This window comes from Euwallacea fornicatus, chromosome 28 (assembly GCF_040115645.1).
Source record: "Euwallacea fornicatus isolate EFF26 chromosome 28, ASM4011564v1, whole genome shotgun sequence".
In the NCBI taxonomy this organism is placed as follows: Eukaryota; Metazoa; Arthropoda; class Insecta; order Coleoptera; family Curculionidae; genus Euwallacea; species Euwallacea fornicatus.
In genome coordinates this window covers 211,168-231,884 of record NC_089568.1, presented here as the reverse complement: position 1 = coordinate 231,884, position 20,717 = coordinate 211,168, and the positions used below count along the sequence as shown (strand labels likewise).

The window sequence follows — 20,717 nt, the reverse complement described above, 5'->3', positions numbered from 1 at the left end:
AACGAAAAAATTGTTCATACTAAAGAATTTCTCGACAGTTTTCAAACTTGTAAAAACATTTTAACTTCTGAACCAATATTAGCGTATCCAGATTTTTCTAAACCATTCGAACTCAATACAGATGCATCAAACTTTGCTATAGGGGCTATTTTATCTCAAAATGGACACCCGATCGGTTACTCGTCTAGAACATTGAACCCAGCTGGAACGAATTATTCCACCATAGAAAAAGAATTAGTCGCAGTTGTATGGGGATGTAAATACTATCGTCCATACCTATTTGGAACAAAATTTGCTATCTTTACAGATCATAAACCACTTGAATGGGTTTAGTTCTTAAAAGAACCAAGTAGTCGTTTAGTGAAATGGAGACTTAAATTGGAAGAATTTGATTATACAATTAAATAAAAAAAAGGAAACTCTAATACAGCAGCAGATGCACTATCAAGAAATCCGAAAGAAGATTTAAATGCTTTAGAGACTGCTTCAATAGCAGCTAACAATCCAGGTGATTGTGATGAAGAAATTTTGGAATTCTGTAAAAATATAGAAAATTATCCACGATTAGATGAACGAACGGTTAATGAAGTATTAGGAAACATGGAACTGCAAAAGGTTAATATTATATCTAACTTACAAATCAAACCGCCAAAGGACAATTATACAAACCATGAAACAATAGAATGGGGGAATTCTCCAAAGAAAATGGAGGAGACCTTTGATGATGATTTAGAAACTGTGCACACCTCGTTGGAAAACCCAATTTTTAATTTACCAATCACAGAGAGAGTATTTAATGGATATAAAAATCAAATTTTTATAATAATGGGAGATATTCCAGCGGTAAAGTGTCAAAAGGAACAGATTTTTGACAATACAAGATTTAATGTCATATTTTCAAAAAGAGTCTCGCACAAGCTGTCCTAGCAGTAAGACGTGTGTACCAGTGAGAAACATAAACAAAATTCCAAATCTACTCTACATACCTAACGTAGATAAACTCAACTATTCCAACTATTCACATTGATAAAATTTATTTGCAACAACATAAACCTACAATAGAAACCTGCGGCTTATAAGCCGTAGAGAACATGGTATTCACGAATCATGAATCTCGAGATATAAATCAACCAGGAACCTCAAATAGTTACACAACGGCAACTCAAGACCTCAAAAAAATCCCCCCACTAATTATTAGTAAAGACAAACAAAACAATGATGAAACTATCGACCGACCTTCAAAAAAAAGATCAAGAAATTCCATAAGCTCTATAGATGAAAACACTAGTACATCTAATAGATACTCGCCTTTAACAATTGAAGCCAACGACCATGATATGGAAAATTCTCAACAATCACTGAACCAAGAACCAGAAACTACAAAAATCAATAAACCACCACCAATCTACGTTCCTTGTATAAATGACATCAAAGCCCTCACGTATAAACTAAAAGAAATTGGAGTCAACTCTGAATTCACGTACAAGACATCTAATAACAATCAAACAAGAATTATGCCAGATACCGTAGATTGCTACAGAAAAATAATAAACTTATTTAAAGAAAGTAAAACACAATACCATACATATCAACTCAAAGAAGAGAGAGCATTCCGGGTAGTTATACGCAACATACATGCAAGTGCAGAAGAAAACGATATAAAACATGAAATAGAATCGATGGGGCACAGCGTTAGAAGTGTCATGAATATTCGAGAAAAATCCACAAAACGTCCATTGCCTCTGTTTTTTGTAGATTTGAATCCAAATATTAACAATAAAGACATATACAAAATAACCCGCTTGCTACAAACAACAGTTGAAGTGGAGCCTCCGAGGAAAGTAAAAACACTAATCCAATGTACTCGATGCCAAGAATTTGGTCATACAAAAAATTATTGCTCCAAACCATTTAGATGTGTCAAATGCCCTGGAAATCATGAAACCTCCAAATGCATGAAGGAAAAAAATGCGCCACCAATCTGCGCACTATGCGGGGAAAATCACCCCCCCCCAACTACAAGGGTTGCCAAGTATACCAAGATGCAGCAAATAATAAAAACAAACCACAGGTGCCCTCCAGGAAAACCACACTCCGAAGAACCTCGGGAAATTTTACATATGCAGAAATTACACGAAGCCAAGTGGACCCGCAAATTCCTACAGACCAACCTAGCCCGACTACAACTCAAATGCCAACATCCACATTCGAACAATCTATAATAAGATTAGAAACTCTTTTAACCAAACAAGCGGAGCAAATGTCAACGCTTATAATCCTTTTAACAAAACTTGTAAGCAAAATGTGTTAAAATTCAACGACACACTTGCACTAGTATTATGGAACGCAAACAGATTGGCACAGCACCGCCAAGAAATTGAACTGTTTCTGAAAACAAATAACATTGATGTGTTGCTAGTATCTGAGACTCACTTTACTGGACGAACCTACTTCAATATTCCCGGCTACAAAATACTAGACACGAAACACCCCGATGGAACAGCCCATGGTGGAACAGCAATAATTATTAACAACAAGATAAAGCAATATGAACTAGAGAAAATAGAAGAAAATTGTCTCCAAGCAACTACGCTTCAAATAAATCTTGATAATGGACCTATAGCACTATCTGCAGTATACTGCCCACCCAGACACAGCATAAAACAAGAGACATTTGATAAATATCTAAAAACGCTAGGACAGAGATACATCTCTGGAGGCGATTACAACGCTAAACATACTCAATGGGGGTCAAGGCTTACAAATCCCAGAGGAAGAATGCTGTTAAAAAGTATTGAAAATAACTACTGCACGCCACTCAGTACAGGCCAACCAACATACTGGCCAACTGACGAAAATAAGATTCCTGATCTTCTAGATTTCTTCATAACTAGAGGTGTCTCAAGCAACTACAGTACACTTGAATCATATTTTGACTTAAATTCTGATCATTCTCCAGCAACTGATTCTCATCCAGTTGCCCTCACTCTCAGCAGCAAAGTTATCCTCAAAAACTCTAGCACTCATCTATGTAACGCCTTAACAGATTGGAACTTTTTTGGATCATACGTAGATTCAAAGATTAAACTACTCAACTCACTCAAAACTCAAGAAGATATTGACGAAGCAACTGAAGAACTAACAAAAATTATACACGATGCTGCTTACAGAGCCACTCCACATAACGAAAAAACAAATTCTGAATTTATCTACCCAAAAGAAATTATCCTACTGGTTAAGGAGAAAAGGAGAACAAGAAGAAAATGGCAAGAAACACATAATCCACGAGATAAAAGAACTCTCAATAAAATTGCAAAAGATCTAAAGCGACTGCTGGAAGAACGAAAAAATGAAACTTTACACAAGCGACTGCTCAACTTGACCCCAACAGATCAAACCGATTATTCACTATGGAAAGTAACTAAACACCTAAAGAGACCCCAACACCATAATCCACCCATAAGAACCCAGGCCGGATGGGCCAGGAGCAATGAAGAAAAAGCGACCGCCTTCGCTTCTCATCTAAAAACCACCTTTCAACCAAATAATATAACTGCTGGTAACGATCTAGAACTTGAAAATGACATATCAACATTTCTAAACGTTCCTTTGCCAATGGAATTACCAATAGAACATTCTAGCCCAACGGAAATTCAAACAATTATAGCCAACCTAGCAAGCAGAAAAGCTCCTGGCTACGATTGGATAACTCCTAAAATGCTCAAAGGGCTAAGGAAAAAAACAATCATTTATATTACACAAATAATTAATAGCATTTTAAGAACCAGCTTTTATCCTACTCAGTGGAAAATGTCGAAGATCCAGATGATCCCTAAACCGGGCAAGCCAGCGGAAGAAGTTACTTCTTATCGCCCAATAAGTCTCCTGCCAGTGTTATCTAAGATCTTCGAGCAACTACTTCTCAAAAGAATCAAAGATGAGCCCTCGGCAAATAATATTATTCCAGATCATCAATTTGGTTTTCGGGAGGGACACTCAACCATAGAACAAATACACCGAGTTACGTATAAAATATCTGAAGCACTTCAGAACAGGGAATTCTGCTCAGGAGTATTTTTGGACATTCATCAGGCATTCGACAGGGTGTGGCACCTGGGACTTGTATACAAAGTCAAAAAATTAATCCCAAAATACTTCACCATTCTGAAATCCTATCTGAATTGTCGCCAATTTTTCGTCCAAGTTGAAGAGAGCCATTCTGACTTCTGTGGAATACGGGCAGGAGTACCTCAGGGTTCAGTCTTGGTCCCATTCTTATATTCCCTATATACTGCCGACGCGATACAAGACGATAGAAGCTTACTATCAACCTTCGCCGACGATACAGCTTTCCTAGTAAGTGACCAAGACCCGGAAGTGGCCTCCAGAATCTGTCAAGAATACCTCCTCCAAATGGAACTATGGTTAAACAAGTGGAAAATCAGTGTAAATCAAACCAAATCCATTCACGTCACATTCACCCTAAGAAGAGATAATTGCCCACCAATAAAAATATACAACCAGGATATTCCTCAAACCGAAGCAGTAAAATATCTGGGAATGCATCTCGATCGAAGACTAACTTGGAAAAAACACATCCAAGCTAAAAGGACACAATTAAATCTGAAAATCAAAAACCTTACCTGGCTCCTAGGATATCACTCGCAACTATCGTTAAACAACAAAATACTAATTTACAAAACAATCATCAAACCCATATGGACGTACGGCATCCAGCTTTGGGGCACTGCCAGCGGATCAAACATAGACATTCTTCAACGTTTCCAATCTAAAACCCTACGTATGCTCACGAACGCACCATGGTATGTCAGCAATTACACCATTCATAATAATCTCAAAATAAATACAGTCCGAGAAGAAATCAAGAACTATTTAGAGAAGTACTTGCTCCGTCTTGATGACCACAGGAACCACCTGGCAATTAGTCTCCTGGATTCTAACACTTACTCCAATAGACTAAAAAGGTATAACCCGCTGGATTTACCATATAGAATCGACCAATAAGGGGTCTAGGATGCTAGCCACCTTACTATTATTTAGATTAGGTTGATTATCAAAGTTGATTAATGTCCTAAATTTAATTGTGACAGATGGCAACATAAACTTTAAATTAAAAAAAAAAAAAAAAAAAATTTTCAAAAAATAATTTAGTTCGTGGGATTATTCAGTTCGTGAAAGAATATGTCAGTCCTAAACGTTCTTATGCATTTTTGTTCCGAGATCCACAATTGAGAGAAATTTTTACTGTTACGATGCAAAATGTTTAAATGTTTTCGTAAATATTTCATTTAAATTTGTGCAATGTACAAAAATGCATGAGGATGTTTTAACAAAGGAAGATCGGGTACATAAATTGGATCTGCATCATAACACGAAAACTTGTCATAGGGGGATAACGGAAATGAAAACTGCGTTACAAAAAAATATTATTGGCCAAAAATGGATTCGGATATTGAAGAATATGTTAATAACTGTGAGATATGTCAAAGAAATAAATATGACCGGAACCCACCAATCGTTAAATTTAATTTAACGCCAACAACTTCCAAAACTTTTGAGCACATTCACATAGACACATTTAGGATAGAAAACAAATCATTTTTAACAATCATAGATACACTCCTCGTCAGAAAGATAGCCCAGGTGTGCTATCTTTAATTTTTCACCAACGCATGTAAAGTTTTGAATTTGCGACGAATAATATCAAACCTTTTCAGCTCAGAATATGCGGTTCGTTGAGAATAGTTAAAAATATTAAAAGATGTAGCAGGCAAAAAAAAAATTGTTTTAATTTGAAGTACGAAATGATAGCACGTCTACAAGATAATATGTAGTCATCGACATAAATCTTAATTAATAATAATTTAATATACAGGGTGTCTCTAAAAGGTCTACAAAATTCTACCACAGATATCTGAGGTCAAAACATGACGATTTAACACAATTTACCTTAGTCCCAGAGCGGTCGGTTTTCGAAATACAGGGCGTCAAAGTGAAAACAAAAAAAAGCAAAAAAATTAATTTCTTGGTTGGTAATGCTGCTATCTACACAAAATGTCGTATCGGGCGGTTTTTGGGGATAAGAAATCAGAATCCGTTTACATTTTTGATGCACAATGTAGAGGGCGTTATCAGCGCTCGATGAACCCTCTTTAAAAGGGCGTAACTTTTTCATCACCCGGTATAAAATTTATTTATGTATAAACTTGTGTTTTCCTACATTTTTAAGGAAAAAAAGTCTCTTGTTAAAAATCTCTACGAGGCTTCCTTCTTGAGATATTTGAAGCTGAAAGTTCGCTGCATGTCTTGAACAATAATTTTAATGTACTACATATCTATTCTTACAGTTGGATCGAAAAAAATCATCCTCATCAAATCTGTGGTAGTATTTTGTACAGACCTTTTAGAGACACCCTGTATTCCAAATTTCAAGTAGTCAGCCCCTTTTCTCAGGCCAAGTTAGCATTACCAGAGTCCTTTCTTGACTGCCTCCCTGTCTAGTTACCAACAAGAACCATCGTCCCTTATCGAGTCCTTCTTGGAGTCTTCTTGGAATCGGGCACTGGGGTGATTGTTTTATGGCCTCGACATGGTCACATGTTTCTAGAGATTCCATTTCCAATGGTTAAAAATTGTGTGACTTCAACACACAACAGTTCGTGTTTTCATTTATTACGATAGTGTGGACATTCCGGAATCAACCGGACTATTGGAACTATTGCTACAAAATGAACAAAACCTAAATATACTTGTATACATATACAGGGTGACTCTAGATAAGTGGGACAAGCAAATGTCTTGAAATCGGGAAGATCTACAAAAAAAATGTTCAAACAAAGTCTTCTTCATTTTCGGGGCCTCAACTTTTTATGTCAATTTGTTTTTTCCAAGGTCACCTTCACCTGTCCTTTGGGACAAAAATGTTTCAGGACGTAACACTTTTTATCGTGTTTTGAATCGGTTCTTAGAAACAGACAATTTGGAGAGAAAGAAAAACGTGAAAACGCTCAACCACTTCATCTGAATGAGAATTATCAAATTGGCGTCTTAGGTGCAGTAGCCACAAATTCTCACGTTCTCAAAGTACCGTTTGGCGTATTTTACACGCACATAAATTTCATCCATTCCACGTAAGTCTGCATCAAGAATTACACGGTGATGATTTCCGAAATCGAGTGACTTTTTGTACTTGGATACAAAGAAGACTCCATGAAAATGCGATTTTTTTTTTCAAATGTACTATTTTCTGACGAATTCTGCTTCACAAACCACGGTGAAGTGACTCGCCACAACATGCATTATTAGTCGGTTGAGAATCCACGCCGGTTTCGTGAAGTGGAAAGTGTTGGATTCCCATCCACATCGCCATGTTATTTATGGTTAAAAAATTTGCCACTCCTTCTCGAAGAAGTTAATTCAGGGCAAAGGTTGACAATGTGGTTTCAACATGACGGTTGCCTCGCTCGTTATGCTAGAAATGTCGAAGAAGTTAACTGGCCAGCCCGATCGCCAGGTTTGACTTCAGCAGATTTTGTTTTGTGGGGTCATTTAAAACAAGTAGTTTATAATCGAGTACCAAATACTTCCAAAGACATGAAAATTCGAATTAAAAACGCTTGTCGAAACATTACAACTGAAATGCTGAAAAATAAGAAGCAATCACTTCAAAACAGAATTGTTAAGTGCCTTGATCAGTAGGGGAACCATTTCAAACATCTGTTGGACTGAATTTTTTTATACTAAATTAAAATTCACTACAAAATTAATAAAAGTGTTAAAATAAATGATTAAAGTTTAATGAAATGTTTCTTATTTTGTACCTGTTATTATTATCAATTTCGTTAATTTTAGCACAAAATGTTTCAAGTAAAAACATTTTTACTGCCAACAAAGAATTCAAATCTCCAAAAAAAGTTGAGCGTTACATTTGAAAAAATGAAGTTGACCCCAAAGGACAGGTGAAGGAGACCTTGGAAAATGTCTTGAAATCGGGAAGATCTACAAGAAAAACGTTCAAATGAAGTCTTCTTTATTTTTGGAGCCTCCTTGATAAAGAAGACAGTTGAAGTTGACCTCGAAAAAAAACAAATTGACATAAAAAGTTGAGGCTCCAAAAATAAAGAAGACTTCGAACATTTTTATGTAGTTCTTCTCGATTTCAACATATTTACTTGTCCCACTTATCTAGAATTACTCTGTATGCATGTAATTTCTCACCTAAATTGTAAAAACGTTTCCAATGCTGCCACGAAATTCTGCTTTTCTACCAGACTTGCAAATTGCAATGATACAGTCTCTTCTCCACGGTAGACGTAAAGCTCTACAATCAGTGTTTGTTCATCTTCGTCGTCCGATTCACCGTTATCAAACGTCGTTATATCGGTGTCCTTTAGAAAGAAAAACCCTTTCCCATTTTCGTCTTTAAATGTCATAACGGCGCCCTGATATATTCTTACGATTACGTCTGCCAGTTCGATAGCCCCTCTTTGGTATTTCACGACGTTGAAGCTCGACATTTTCTTCTTCACTATCTTAGCCTTCTGCCGTTCACGTTGGAAGTGACGAAAATCCATTATCAGTTTTTTCATATCCATTTTATCTAAAAAAGAACTACCTTCACTGGTTTTTATCACTGGTTTAATGCGTACGAACCTATTCCGAGTCCCATCGGCCGTCCGTCGCTCTATCGTCTCTTCTGGTCCCAATAACAAGGCCAAAGACGCGCACGTTGCATGTATAAATAGTTGCCTACGTTGCGTGCAGGTTCGTACATATAATTATATGGTGCCTTTATAAATGTTTGTCCGCCACGTGATCTAGAATCTAGACAACCAAACATACAACGGGTGGTAACATTGTTCAGTTTCTAATGTCGGGCCTATAGGAGTTTATATGTACCGAGGAGATGTAGGGGTAACACAACGTGTAATCGGTGCTAACGGGGTAATGTATAATTCCGTTACTAGTCGTGCTCGTGGGAAAGAGTCGGTATCCAAACCCGACGAAGAAACTGACCTTGGGTACTGAGTACCCGTTTGTACTACTTAACTATTTTGTTTTCACTTCTACCATTGCTACTCTAATTTTTCCCCGCCTGTAGTCTCGACCCTCGTGCAGAAGATGGTCATGCCGTTAGTTTTTTGAAGCTGCTTAATCCTTTTTTTCTCTCACCTCCGGCATTCGTCAATCGCCACTCGTGTAAGTGTCATTTGTCAGTGCGGGTTCTCGGAGTGGACGGCTCTCGAGCGAACAGTGCACCGCACTGGAAGTGAATTCACTAAATAAAATCAGCTGACAATCCTTGTTTATAAACTCGGGTCTTGAGGGTTATGTTATTGTTATGATTGGATATTCTGCATGAACTTTCCATTTATTTTAATCGTCATTTGCCAACAAAAACAAATCTGCCTTTCAAAATTTAATGCATTTTATACAAACAGATAACGTAGAGAAGACACTAATTTTAAGCACTGACAAGTAAGTTAAAACTTAAGAAATTGGAAGGATTATAGTTTACATTCCGATTCTCCGTTATATTGCCTAATTTCCACGTTTTGGTTTCTACTTTTCCATTTACATGGTTTACTGCATCTTTGCTATTTTCCAACAGTAATATCATTTACGACGTCATCAAAAGTGTTCTTCACATCGACATATTTAAATGTTATGGTCGGCTACAAAGTTCTTAACGTCCCTCTATATAATTTCTATCGGGTTAAGTTCACAATGGTCAGGTGGGAGTCTCCACACTGTTTTATTTTCAGCCTTGGCCACTTCGTCCACCATGTATTTGTTGTATTTTCCTTTATGTTCGTTAACTATTAACAGAAGTTCTGCCTTAAATAAATCCTCTTCACAATTGATGTGTTTAGATCGAAGCCATTGTTGTACTTTAAATTTTCTTGACGCCATTGTAGGAATTCCTTCTAACTTTCTAAAATCATTTGGGGCGTTATTTAATAACGTGACTCTATTTTCCTGGAGTTGAGGTAATACTCTTTTGAACAATTTTTCAAAAGAGCTTCCGTTCATTTCTTCATGGTAGTCTTCGGCCTTTTTCGATTCAAATGCTCGTAAGTCGTTTGGAACAAATCCAGAAAATTGTGGGATTTTCAGTTGCTTAGGTCCTATAATTTTGGCTATATACAGTGGTGAACATAAGTATGGAAACATTTCCTTAATCGAAAATATTTACTAACACACTGTATATGAACAATAAAATAAAGTTGTAGTGTATACTCAAAAAATGCCTTAAGAATTTTGTTTATAAATATTTGAATCCGTATCTACTTTCGCCTCGATTGAATTTTTTCAAATAAATCGTTTGGTCCTTTTCACAAGTATGGAAACATTTTATCATTCGGCTTTAGAGTGTAGCATTGAAGTTAGTAAGCAGTTATTTGGCATCTTTCGACAAAATTTAAAGTACGTTCATTAATTAAAATGCCCCTGTGCAAATATTTCAGTTCTGATTTGAAGAAAATAATTATATTGCTGTACCAAAGAGGAATAAAACAAATTGACATAGCAAATTCATTTAACATACACCGAGGAACAGTTAGCAAAATTGTCAATAAATTTTTAAGAAGAGGTACTGTAGATCCGGCTTTGAAAATAGAGAGACCACGAAAAACAAATAGGAAACTGCATAAAATCATTCGAAAGGCAAGAAATGATCCCATGAAAACTGCCATTGATATAAACAAAGAACTAAAAGAAGAATATCAGGATGTAGTGGTGTCAGACATGACTATTAGACGTCAGAAGTTTTTGTCAGAAAACCTTCATGGCAGGTGTGCGGTTAAAAAACCTCTTCTTACAAAGCGGCACAGAGAAGCCAGATTAAAATTTGTTAGAGAACATAAGGACTGGACAACGAATCAATGGTCTATGATTGTCTTTAGTGACGAAAGCAAATTTAACCTGTTTGGCATGGATTCTACTGGCTACGTATAAAGACCTGTTGGTCAAAGATATTACCCCAAGTATTTAGTGCCCACTGTTAAGCATGGAGGTGGCAACGTGATGGTGTAGGGCTGTTTTCGACGGTTTAGCACGGGTCCTTTGACAAAGATTGATGCCAGAATGGATGCTCAATTGTATGTTCAAATATCGGAAACTAATTTAATACCATATGAATATGATAAACTGCCATTGATGTGGATTTTCCAACAAGACAACGATCCAAAGCACACATCTCGTTTGGTGAAGAATTGGTTTTCCGAACAAAAAATCCGCATGATGAGTTGGCCTTCACAATCACCTGATTTGAACCCAATAGAGAACCTTTGAAACTATTTGGATAAACAAATTAGGAAAAGGAATATTAAGAACAGGGCCGATTTGTGAAATGCATTGGAAGAAGAATGAGGACTAATCCCACCTAACTTTTGCGCAAGGCTCGTCGACTCAATGGGCAGAAGATGTCAAGCAGTGATTGACGCAAGAGACTACCCTACAAAATATTAAATATAACGTAAAGAACTTATTATTTTTTTATGTTATTACGAAAATGTTTCCATACTTTTATTCGAACCACATTTGGTCAATTAAAAAAACAACTTACCAATAAATTGCATAAACGCGTTTTAGTGTTAATAATGTGTGTTATGACATGCGCTATTGGCATAGTGACCATATGATAAAAAAATGTTTACATTATGAGATATGAAATAGAAATTATAAATGTTTCCATACTTATGTTCACCACTGTACATATTTTGGATTTTTACATATTGGTCTACAAAATGTTAAAAAAAGATTGTAAAATATTTAAAGAGATAAAAGTATAGACCAAATTAAGCAAAAAGTCTTAATAAACATGGGTCCGCAAAATTCTTTTTTGAAAGACTTATTTCTAATCCCCTATTACTTATTTATTATCTACAAACAGCAAAAAAAAATACAATTACATAAGGTGTTCAAAGTGCCCTCCTTCTATTTTCAAGCAGGCCTGACAGCTTTGTCTGAAGGATATTCGGACCCTTTCTAAAACCCCCTCGTTGGCTCAGATTTGTTAGTATTTTTGATTAATCCGTAGCTACAGCTCTTCGAGGCTATTTATAGTAGGATCATAGACCGATGTTTTCAAATATTCTCAAAAAAAGAAATCTAGAAGGTTGAAATCAGGCGATCTTGCAGGCCACAATGCAGGTCCGCCCCTTCCTTCCCTTGATAAAAAGATGCAGATGTTGTCCTTGGAGGTCGAAATGTTAGTGTTGTCTTCAATTATGTTATTATTAATAATAATTGGTGCGTTTTGCAGTTTAAACTTAAAATTTTGATAGGAGTTAGACTCACTCGTTAAGTGTTTAATAGAAGTTGTTGGAAAATTGGAAAAGTCATTTGAAAAAGGGTTAGGCATGAGCGGTCTACTCAGGCAATCAGCGTTTTGATTGGTTTTGTCTAGTTTATATTCAATGGTAAAATTGTACTCTGATAACGTTAATTTCCATCGGAATAATTTTGAATTTGGATCCTGACAGTTCTTTAGCCAAATTAACGGTTTGTGATCTGTAAAAATCGTAAATTCACGGCCATACAGGTAGGGTCGATAATGTTTTATGCTCCAAATTATTGCTAAGAGTTCGCGTTCTGTCGTCCTGTAGTTCGATTCTGTTCTATTTAGGGTTCTACTTGCGTAGGAGATGGGTACGTCGGTTGGAGGACTACCTTGAAACAAAATTGCTCTTATGGCAAAATTACTAGCATCAGTAGTTAGATAAAAACGTTCAGAAAAATCCGGGTATTGCAAAACAGGTTCGGAACATAACAAATTTTTGAGTTGATCAAATGAGGTTTGTTGTTGATCAGTCCAGTTGAAAATTTGATTTTTCCTTAGTAATTTAGTTAGGGGTTGCGTGATTTTGCTGAAATTTGGAATAAACCGTCGGTAATATCCTGCTAAGCCTAAATATGACTTGGATGTCTTTTGAAGTTTTCGGATTAGGAAATTATGAAACAGCTTGGACTTTATTTGGGTCAGGCTTAACTCCAGTAGCCGTGATGATGTGTCCTAAGTACATTACTTCCTTGCGTAAGAATTCGCACTTGTCCGGTTGTATTTTTAGATTGAAATGGGATAGTCGTTCGAATACTTCAATTAATCGTTTTGTTGAGGGAGTAAATATACACTTCTACAGAGTAGTGAGAATTTATTGAGTAGGTCCTTATGATACGAGTGGCAAAAGTGAACTAACTTACAAAAACAAAAAAAAAACAGGGCCAATGCAATTGACCTGCCAGCTAAGGTTCTTAAAATTAGACAATACACATGTGCAAGCAATAAGAAAGAACTTTCACCAAGAACTACCCCAGTCTGACATCTATAAACAAAGGATTGCCAGATGAGTTCGCATATGGCCCTTTCTATAAAGTACCAAGAAAATCGCTAAATTCTTGAAACATGAACACAAGGCAAGCTGGAATAAAACATTCAAAGTACAAGCAGTGTCGCATCATAATTTCAACACGTTTATTATGATTTTCTAAGGTGGATGGATCCATGGATTATTATATCGTCCAAATATACAAAACATCGAAGATTTTGAATTCCGGATAGGACAGTGTTCATGAGCCTCTGAAATGTAGCAGGAGCGTTTTTTAGACTAAAAGGCATTCTATTAAACTGATAGTGACCCGTTGGAGTAGAAAATGCAGTTTTGGGAGCGTCTTCCTCGGACATTTTAATTTGGTGAAAACCTGATGTTAAGTCTATTATGGAACAGTATTTAGAGTGGCCTAACTGATCCATAATGTCGACAATGTTTGGAAGGGGAAATGAGTCGCCTATTGAGATATCGTTGAGTTTTCTATAGTCAATTACGACTCTCCATTTTTTCATTCTCGAGGCATCTTGTTTTTTAGGTACCACCCATACAGGCGAATTCCACGGCGAATTAGAAGGGGTTATGATCTCGTTTTTTAACATTTCATGAATTTGCCTATCAACTTCCTCCTTATGGATTTGAGGGTATCGATAAGGTTTTGTGTTTACAAGTTTTGAAGAGGTAGTGGGAATTTGGTGGCTTACCGCATTTGTGTATGATAAGGAATCACTTTCTAAATAGAATATTTGAGCAAAATCGTTACATATTTGTGTTATACTAGATCGTTCTTCTTGGTTCACGTGTGAAGTTCTTAAGAGTGATTGAATTTTAGTTAACCTGTTAGGATTTGCTTCGGGTTTTTGCCTTGAAATCTGAAAAATTTGGGTGTCTTGATCTGTCGGGAGTTCTTCTAAAAGGATTTGAACGTTTCTGATTTTGATTTCGTTATTCGTAGTATTTAGAATACTGGTAATTGCATAGTCGTTATTAATTACTTTCACAATACTAGGACAAAGAAACACTCCATCTAGTATTGTGAATTCTGAGCAAATTCCTTCTTTGATTTCTGGGTTTAGGACACGAATTTTAACGATAGCTTCACTTCTAGGTCCCACGATATATTCTTTAAATTCCTTATTTTGCGGATTAGTGAAGTCAAAATGTGAATTTTCTAGAAGTATTTGCATCGATTCATCTTTTATTTTAAGATAATTTTTATCGAAGGCCAGAAGACATGAAAAATGAGTTAGTAAATCGCTACCTAATATACCATCGAATTTTATGGGCAAATTATCATTTATCGCGCGAAATTGAAATCGAAATTGTTTATCGTTGATAGTGAAATTAAGAATTGTAGAAAATAGAGTTCTATTTGGATTCGAGACATTTGCATCAATTCCACGAAGGGTTATGGGGTTGTCCGTGTATTTATGAACATGAGGATTGAGTTTGGAAGTTTTGATTAGGGAAATGTCTGCACCGGTATCGATAAGAAATGTACAAGGGCTCGGAGTGCTCTCATTTATGTGGAGGATGGCGTAGGCTGTAGCTGAGGTGTTGATGGTTGTAACTCGGCCTCGAAGGTGTGCACTCTCGTTTGGGCCGGATTGGGACGAGAGTTTTGGTGGTTTAAAGGATTCTCATTTTGGGGATGTTGGTTTGCAGTGTTTGGCTCATTACCTGAGGGTTGTTGGTTATAACGATTTGCATTATTATATGCTCTTTTTCTACACTCCTCTATCACATGTCCATTTTTCTTGCAATACCTACAGAAGCTTAACGTTGGGTAGTGATTGTTAGAATTAGTATTAAAGTTGCGATTCGAAAAATTTTGGTAGGTAGTTGGATTTAAATCAGAGACGTTGTGATTACTATATTGGGAATTTGGCGGTCTGCTTGAGGGAAAGCGCCGGTTATTCCTACAGTTTTGCGTGTAGTGACCATATCTTTGGCAAATTTGGCAGAACTTATTAAGTGACGAATTGCCTACTGATTGATTTTTGAAAACATCGGTTTTTGCTTTTAATTCCTGTTCTTCACTTATTACTAGAGCGATAGCTTTTTCTAATGAATCGGGGTTTTGGCATTTTAATAAGAGTTCTAGGTCTCTTATTAATTATCTTATGAAAACATCACGAGCTTGATTTTTGAAAAGATCTTCGTACAATTGTTTTGCTTCTTGAGATAAATTTGACTCTAAACTATTGATTAATTTACTGTAGCAAATTTCAACTTTACTGGCAAAACTTGAGACAGATTCTCCAGGAATTTGTCTACAAGAGTTGAGCTCCTTTTGACACTGGCTTGTCGTGTGCCTTTCTGAATAGGTATTTACTAAAAATTATTTCAATTCCTCCCATTCATTAAAGGTTTTATGATGAGATATCGCTCTTACATGGCCTGTTAACTTAGTTCTAACGATAGTAAATAAAATAGGCTACAACTAGGCTTAATGTGTAGGAAGGCGGCATCGCAATTGTCTAAGAATTCGTGAAGCTTGGTTTTACTGCCGTCAAACTTAACCAACATTTTTTCGGCTATCTCTAAGGAAATGTATTGTGTCATTGTATCGTTAATATTAGACAAATTTAATCCTATTAAATTGGGAGAATTTGATCTTGAAGAATTCGATGAGCTTGGAGTTTGACTTGTTGTTTGAATTTGATCCTTAGTTTCTTTGGGATTAGGCTCAATGGGCATAACTTACGGTACTACGTAGTGTCCTAAAGGCTTGTTTGCTTGTCCTTGTAGTTCTAGATTCTTGCGCTGTACCTTCTGGAACAGTTCCTTGAAACCCCACAACTTGATTGCGGCTGTTTCGTACATCAAGGCACCTACTGTTTCAGGACGTTGTAGCTGCTGCAAGATCCCACTTCTGACGCCAGTTTTGTAATGGAACTCGCGAAACAAAACTCGGGACCACTTTTGTAGATTTTTATTCCACTCGTTATGACACACACAACCCTTAATCGTTTTCAAAACTAAAGATCGTGGGCTTTAACTGACATTATAATGGAGAGAGTCAAGAGTAAAAATGTGGGGTTTTACAAGATTCCGAGAGCGTCGAACAATATCGTTATTATGGTCAAAAAATGGTTATCCCCTTTTGCAAGCTTGGGGGTATCTTAAGTACCAAATCTAGGAGTCAGTACCCATGGGCGTACTCTGGTTTTATGCAATTAACAGAGCAATCCACAGATGGTAACTTTTTAAATCTTTAACCCGTAACATCAAGACAATGGTAAGAAAAGATAATTTACATGGGTGCTGCAGCTGTAGTCTGATTTTAGCAAAATGTCAATATTTTAGACTTTTGTCTTGACACGGAAGAGGAGTGAGAGTTTTTATGAAAGGGTAACCCTAATTGAAAGATAATGGGTTCCCAACATATGGCCATCCTGGACATACTACCAATGTAGTGAAAATTCATAGGCATGGCCTAAGGGTACATTACAGATCTAAACACATCAATTGTGAGGAGGATTTATTTAAGCCAGAACTTCTGTTAATAGTTAACGAACATAAAGGAAAATATAACAAATACATGGTGGACGAAGTGGCCAAGGCTGAAAATAAAACAGTGTGGAGACTCCCACCTGACCATTGTGAACTTAACCCGATAGAAATTATATAGAGGGACGTTAAGAACTTTGTAGCCGACCATAACATTTAAATATGTCGATGTGAAGAACACTTTTGATGACGTCGTAAATGATATTACTGTTGGCAAATAGCAAAGATGCAGTAAACCATGTAAATGGAACCAAGTAGAAACCAAAACGTAGAAATTAGGCAATATAACGGAGAATCGGAATGTAAACTATAATCCTTCCAATTTCTTAAGTTTTAACTTACTTGTCAGTGCTTAAAATTAGTGTCTTCTCTACGTTATCTGTTTGTATAAAATGCATTAAATTTTGAAAAGCAGATTTGTTTTTGTTGGCAAATGACGATTAAAATAAATGGAAAGTTCATGCAGAATATCCAATCATAATAATAACATAACCCTCAAGACCCGAGCTTATAAACAAGGATTGTCAGCTGATTTTATTTAGTGAATTCACTTCCAGTGCGGTGCACTGTTCGCTCGAGAGCCGTCCACTCCGAGAACCCGCACTGACAAATGACACTTACACGAGTGGCGATTGACGAATGCCGGAGGTGAGAGAAAAAAAGGATTAAGCAGCTTCAAAAAACTAACGGCATGACCATCGTCTGCACGAGGGTCGAGACTACAGGCGGGGAAAAATTAGAGTAGCAATGGTAGAAGTGAAAACAAAATAGTTAAGTAGTACAAACGGGTACTCAGTACCCAAGGTCAGTTTCTTCGTCGGGTTTGAATACCGACTCTTTCCCACGAGCACGACTAGTAACGGAATTATACATTACCCCGTTAGCACCGATTACTCGTTGTGTTACCCCTACATCTCCTCGGTACATATAAACTCCTATAGGCCCGACATTAGCAACTGAACAAGTTACCACCCGTTGTATGATTGGTTGTCTAGATTGTAGATCACGTGGCGGTCAAACATTTATAAAGGCACCATATAATTATATGTACGATCCTGCACGCAACGTAGGCAACTATTTATACATGCAACGTGCTCGTCTTTGGTCTTGTTATTGGGACCAGAAGAGACGATAGAGCGACGGACGGCCGATGGGACTCGGAATAGGTTCGTACGCATTAAACCAGTGATAAAAACCAGTGAAGGTAGTTCTTTTTTAGATAAAATGGATATGAAAAAACTAATAATGGATTTTCGTCATTTCCAACGTGAACGGCAGAAGGCTAAGATAGTGAAGAAGAAAATGTCGAGCTTCAACGTCGTGAAATACCAAAGAGGGGCTGTCGAACTGGCAGACGTAATCATAAGAGTATATCAGGGCGTTAATATGACTTTCGAAGACGAAAATGGGAAAGGGTTTTTCTTTCTAAAGGACACCGATATAACGACGTTTGATAACGGTGAATCGGACGACGAAGATGAACAAACACCGATTGTAGAGCTTTACGTCTACCGTGGAGAAGAGACTGTATCATTGCAATTTGCAAGTCTGGTAGAAAAGCAGAATTTCGTGGCAGCATTGGAAGCGTTTTTACAATTTAGGTGAGAAATTACATGCATACAGAGTAATTCTAGATAAGTGGGACAAGTAAATATCTTGAAATCGAGAAGAACTACATAAAAATGTTCGAAGTCTTCTTTATTTTTGGAGCCTCAACTTTTTATGTCAATTTGTTTTTTTTCGAGGTCAACTTCAACTGTCTTCTTTATCAAGGAGGCTCCAAAAATAAAGAAGACTTCATTTGAACGTTTTTCTTGTAGATCTTCCCGATTTCAAGACATTTTCCAAGGTCTCCTTCACCTGTCCTTTGGGGTCAACTTCATTTTTTCAAATGTAACGCTCAACTTTTTTTGGAGATTTGAATTCTTTGTTGGCAGTAAAAATGTTTTTACTTGAAACATTTTGTGCTAAAATTAACGAAATTGATAATAATAACAGGTACAAAATAAGAAACATTTCATTAAACTTTAATCATTTATTTTAACACTTTTATTAATTTTGTAGTGAATTTTAATTTAGTATAAAAAAATTCAGTCCAACAGATGTTTGAAATGGTTCCCCTACTGATCGAGGCACTTAACAATTCTGTTTTGAAGTGATTGCTTCTTATTTTTCAGCATTTCAGTTGTAATGTTTCGACAAGCGTTTTTAATTCGAATTTTCATGTCTTTGGAAGTATTTGGTACTCGATTATAAACTACTTGTTTTAAATGACCCCACAAAACAAAATCTGCTGAAGTCAAACCTGGCGATCGGGCTGGCCAGTTAACTTCTTCGACATTTCTAGCATAACGAGCGAGGCAACCGTCATGTTGAAACCACATTGTCAACCTTTGCCCTGAATTAACTTCTTCGAGAAGGAGTGGCAAATTTTTTAACCATAAATAACATGGCGATGTGGATGGGAATCCAACACTTTCCACTTCACGAAACCGGCGTGGATTCTCAACCGACTAATAATGCATGTTGTGGCGAGTCACTTCACCGTGGTTTGTGAAGCAGAATTCGTCAGAAAATAGTACATTTGAAAAAAAAAATCGCATTTTCATGGAGTCTTCTTTGTATCCAAGTACAAAAAGTCACTCGATTTCGGAAATCATCACCGTGTAATTCTTGATGCAGACTTACGTGGAATGGATGAAATTTATGTGCGTGTAAAATACGCCAAACGGTACTTTGAGAACGTGAGAATTTGTGGCTACTGCACCTAAGACGCCAATTTGATAATTCTCATTCAGATGAAGTGGTTGAGCGTTTTCACGTTTTTCTTTCTCTCCAAATTGTCTGTTTCTAAGAACCGATTCAAAACACGATAAAAAGTGTTACGTTCTGAAACATTTTTGTCCCAAAGGACAGGTGAAGGTGACCTTGGAAAAAACAAATTGACATAAAAAGTTGAGGCCCCGAAAATGAAGAAGACTTTGTTTGAACATTTTTTTTGTAGATCTTCCCGATTTCAAGACATTTGCTTGTCCCACTTATCTAGAGTCACCCTGTATATGTATACAAGTATATTTAGGTTTTGTTCATTTTGTAGCAATAGTTCCAATAGTCCGGTTGATTCCGGAATGTCCACATTATCATAATAATGTTTCGTATCTAAATGGAAACACGAACTGTTGTGTGTTGAAGTCACACAATTTTTGACCATTGGAAATGGAATCTCTAGAAACATGTGACCATGTCGAGGCCATAAAACAATCACCCCAGTGCCCGATTCCAAGAAGACTCCAAGAAGGACTCGATAAGGGACGATGGTTCTTGTTGGTAACTAGACAGGGAGGCAGTCAAGAAAGGACTCTGGTAATGCTAACTTGGCCTGAGAAAAGGGGCTGACCACTTGAAATTTTGAATATAACTAATAGAAACAAACATGTCGTGTGTTAATTAGTGCCACTGTTTATCCCAGGGGCTTCCCGAGTTCTTGCCTAACGGTGGCGACTGCCTCACTAGGCACTCAAAGAAAAATTCAAATACGTCGGCGGTGTTTTGTACCTGAGACAAAGGACCAGACGGGCCACCGTCAAGAAATAATGGGGGTCCGAAAGTTCGAGAAGGTACAGAAACTCTGTTACACGAATCGCACTAAATTTAATCGCAGACTAGTTGGAATACAGGGTTTGATTGACGATTAAATAATTAACTACAGATTTCTATTGCGACGAGATGCGTTAGAAGTTGGTAAAGTGATTTATTCTAACTTGTGAAATCGAGATAGGAGAGAAGTTGCTGTTAAAGCGACGAGATGAGAAACGGTTCTGTTTTCCGTCTATTGTTATTTATTGCCCAGATGTT

General features: G+C 36.8%; 2 protein-coding genes across 4 annotated transcripts in view; both read left to right on the top strand.

Moving 5' to 3' along the window:
• The window catches only part of LOC136347328 (uncharacterized), a 194,006-nt gene that overhangs the window by 117,840 nt on the left and 55,449 nt on the right, over window positions 1-20,717 (top strand). The window lies entirely within an intron of this gene.
• LOC136347333 (uncharacterized) overlaps window positions 16,576-20,717 on the top strand; it is a 35,638-nt gene continuing 31,496 nt past the window's right edge. Inside the window, exons 1-4 of one of the 3 annotated variants that reach the window (XR_010733476.1) lie at window positions 16,576-16,590; window positions 16,659-18,028; window positions 18,082-18,463; window positions 19,960-20,294. Coding sequence is in view for 2 of the 3 variants with exons in the window: in XM_066297236.1 (XP_066153333.1) it covers window positions 18,013-18,028; window positions 18,082-18,463; window positions 19,960-20,008 (447 nt within the window). In the remaining variant the exon portion in view is untranslated. Of the gene's footprint in view, window positions 16,591-16,658; window positions 18,029-18,081; window positions 18,464-19,959; window positions 20,295-20,717 lie in introns of those variants that run through there. The other 2 variants (XM_066297236.1, XM_066297237.1) reach the window with 2 other exon arrangements.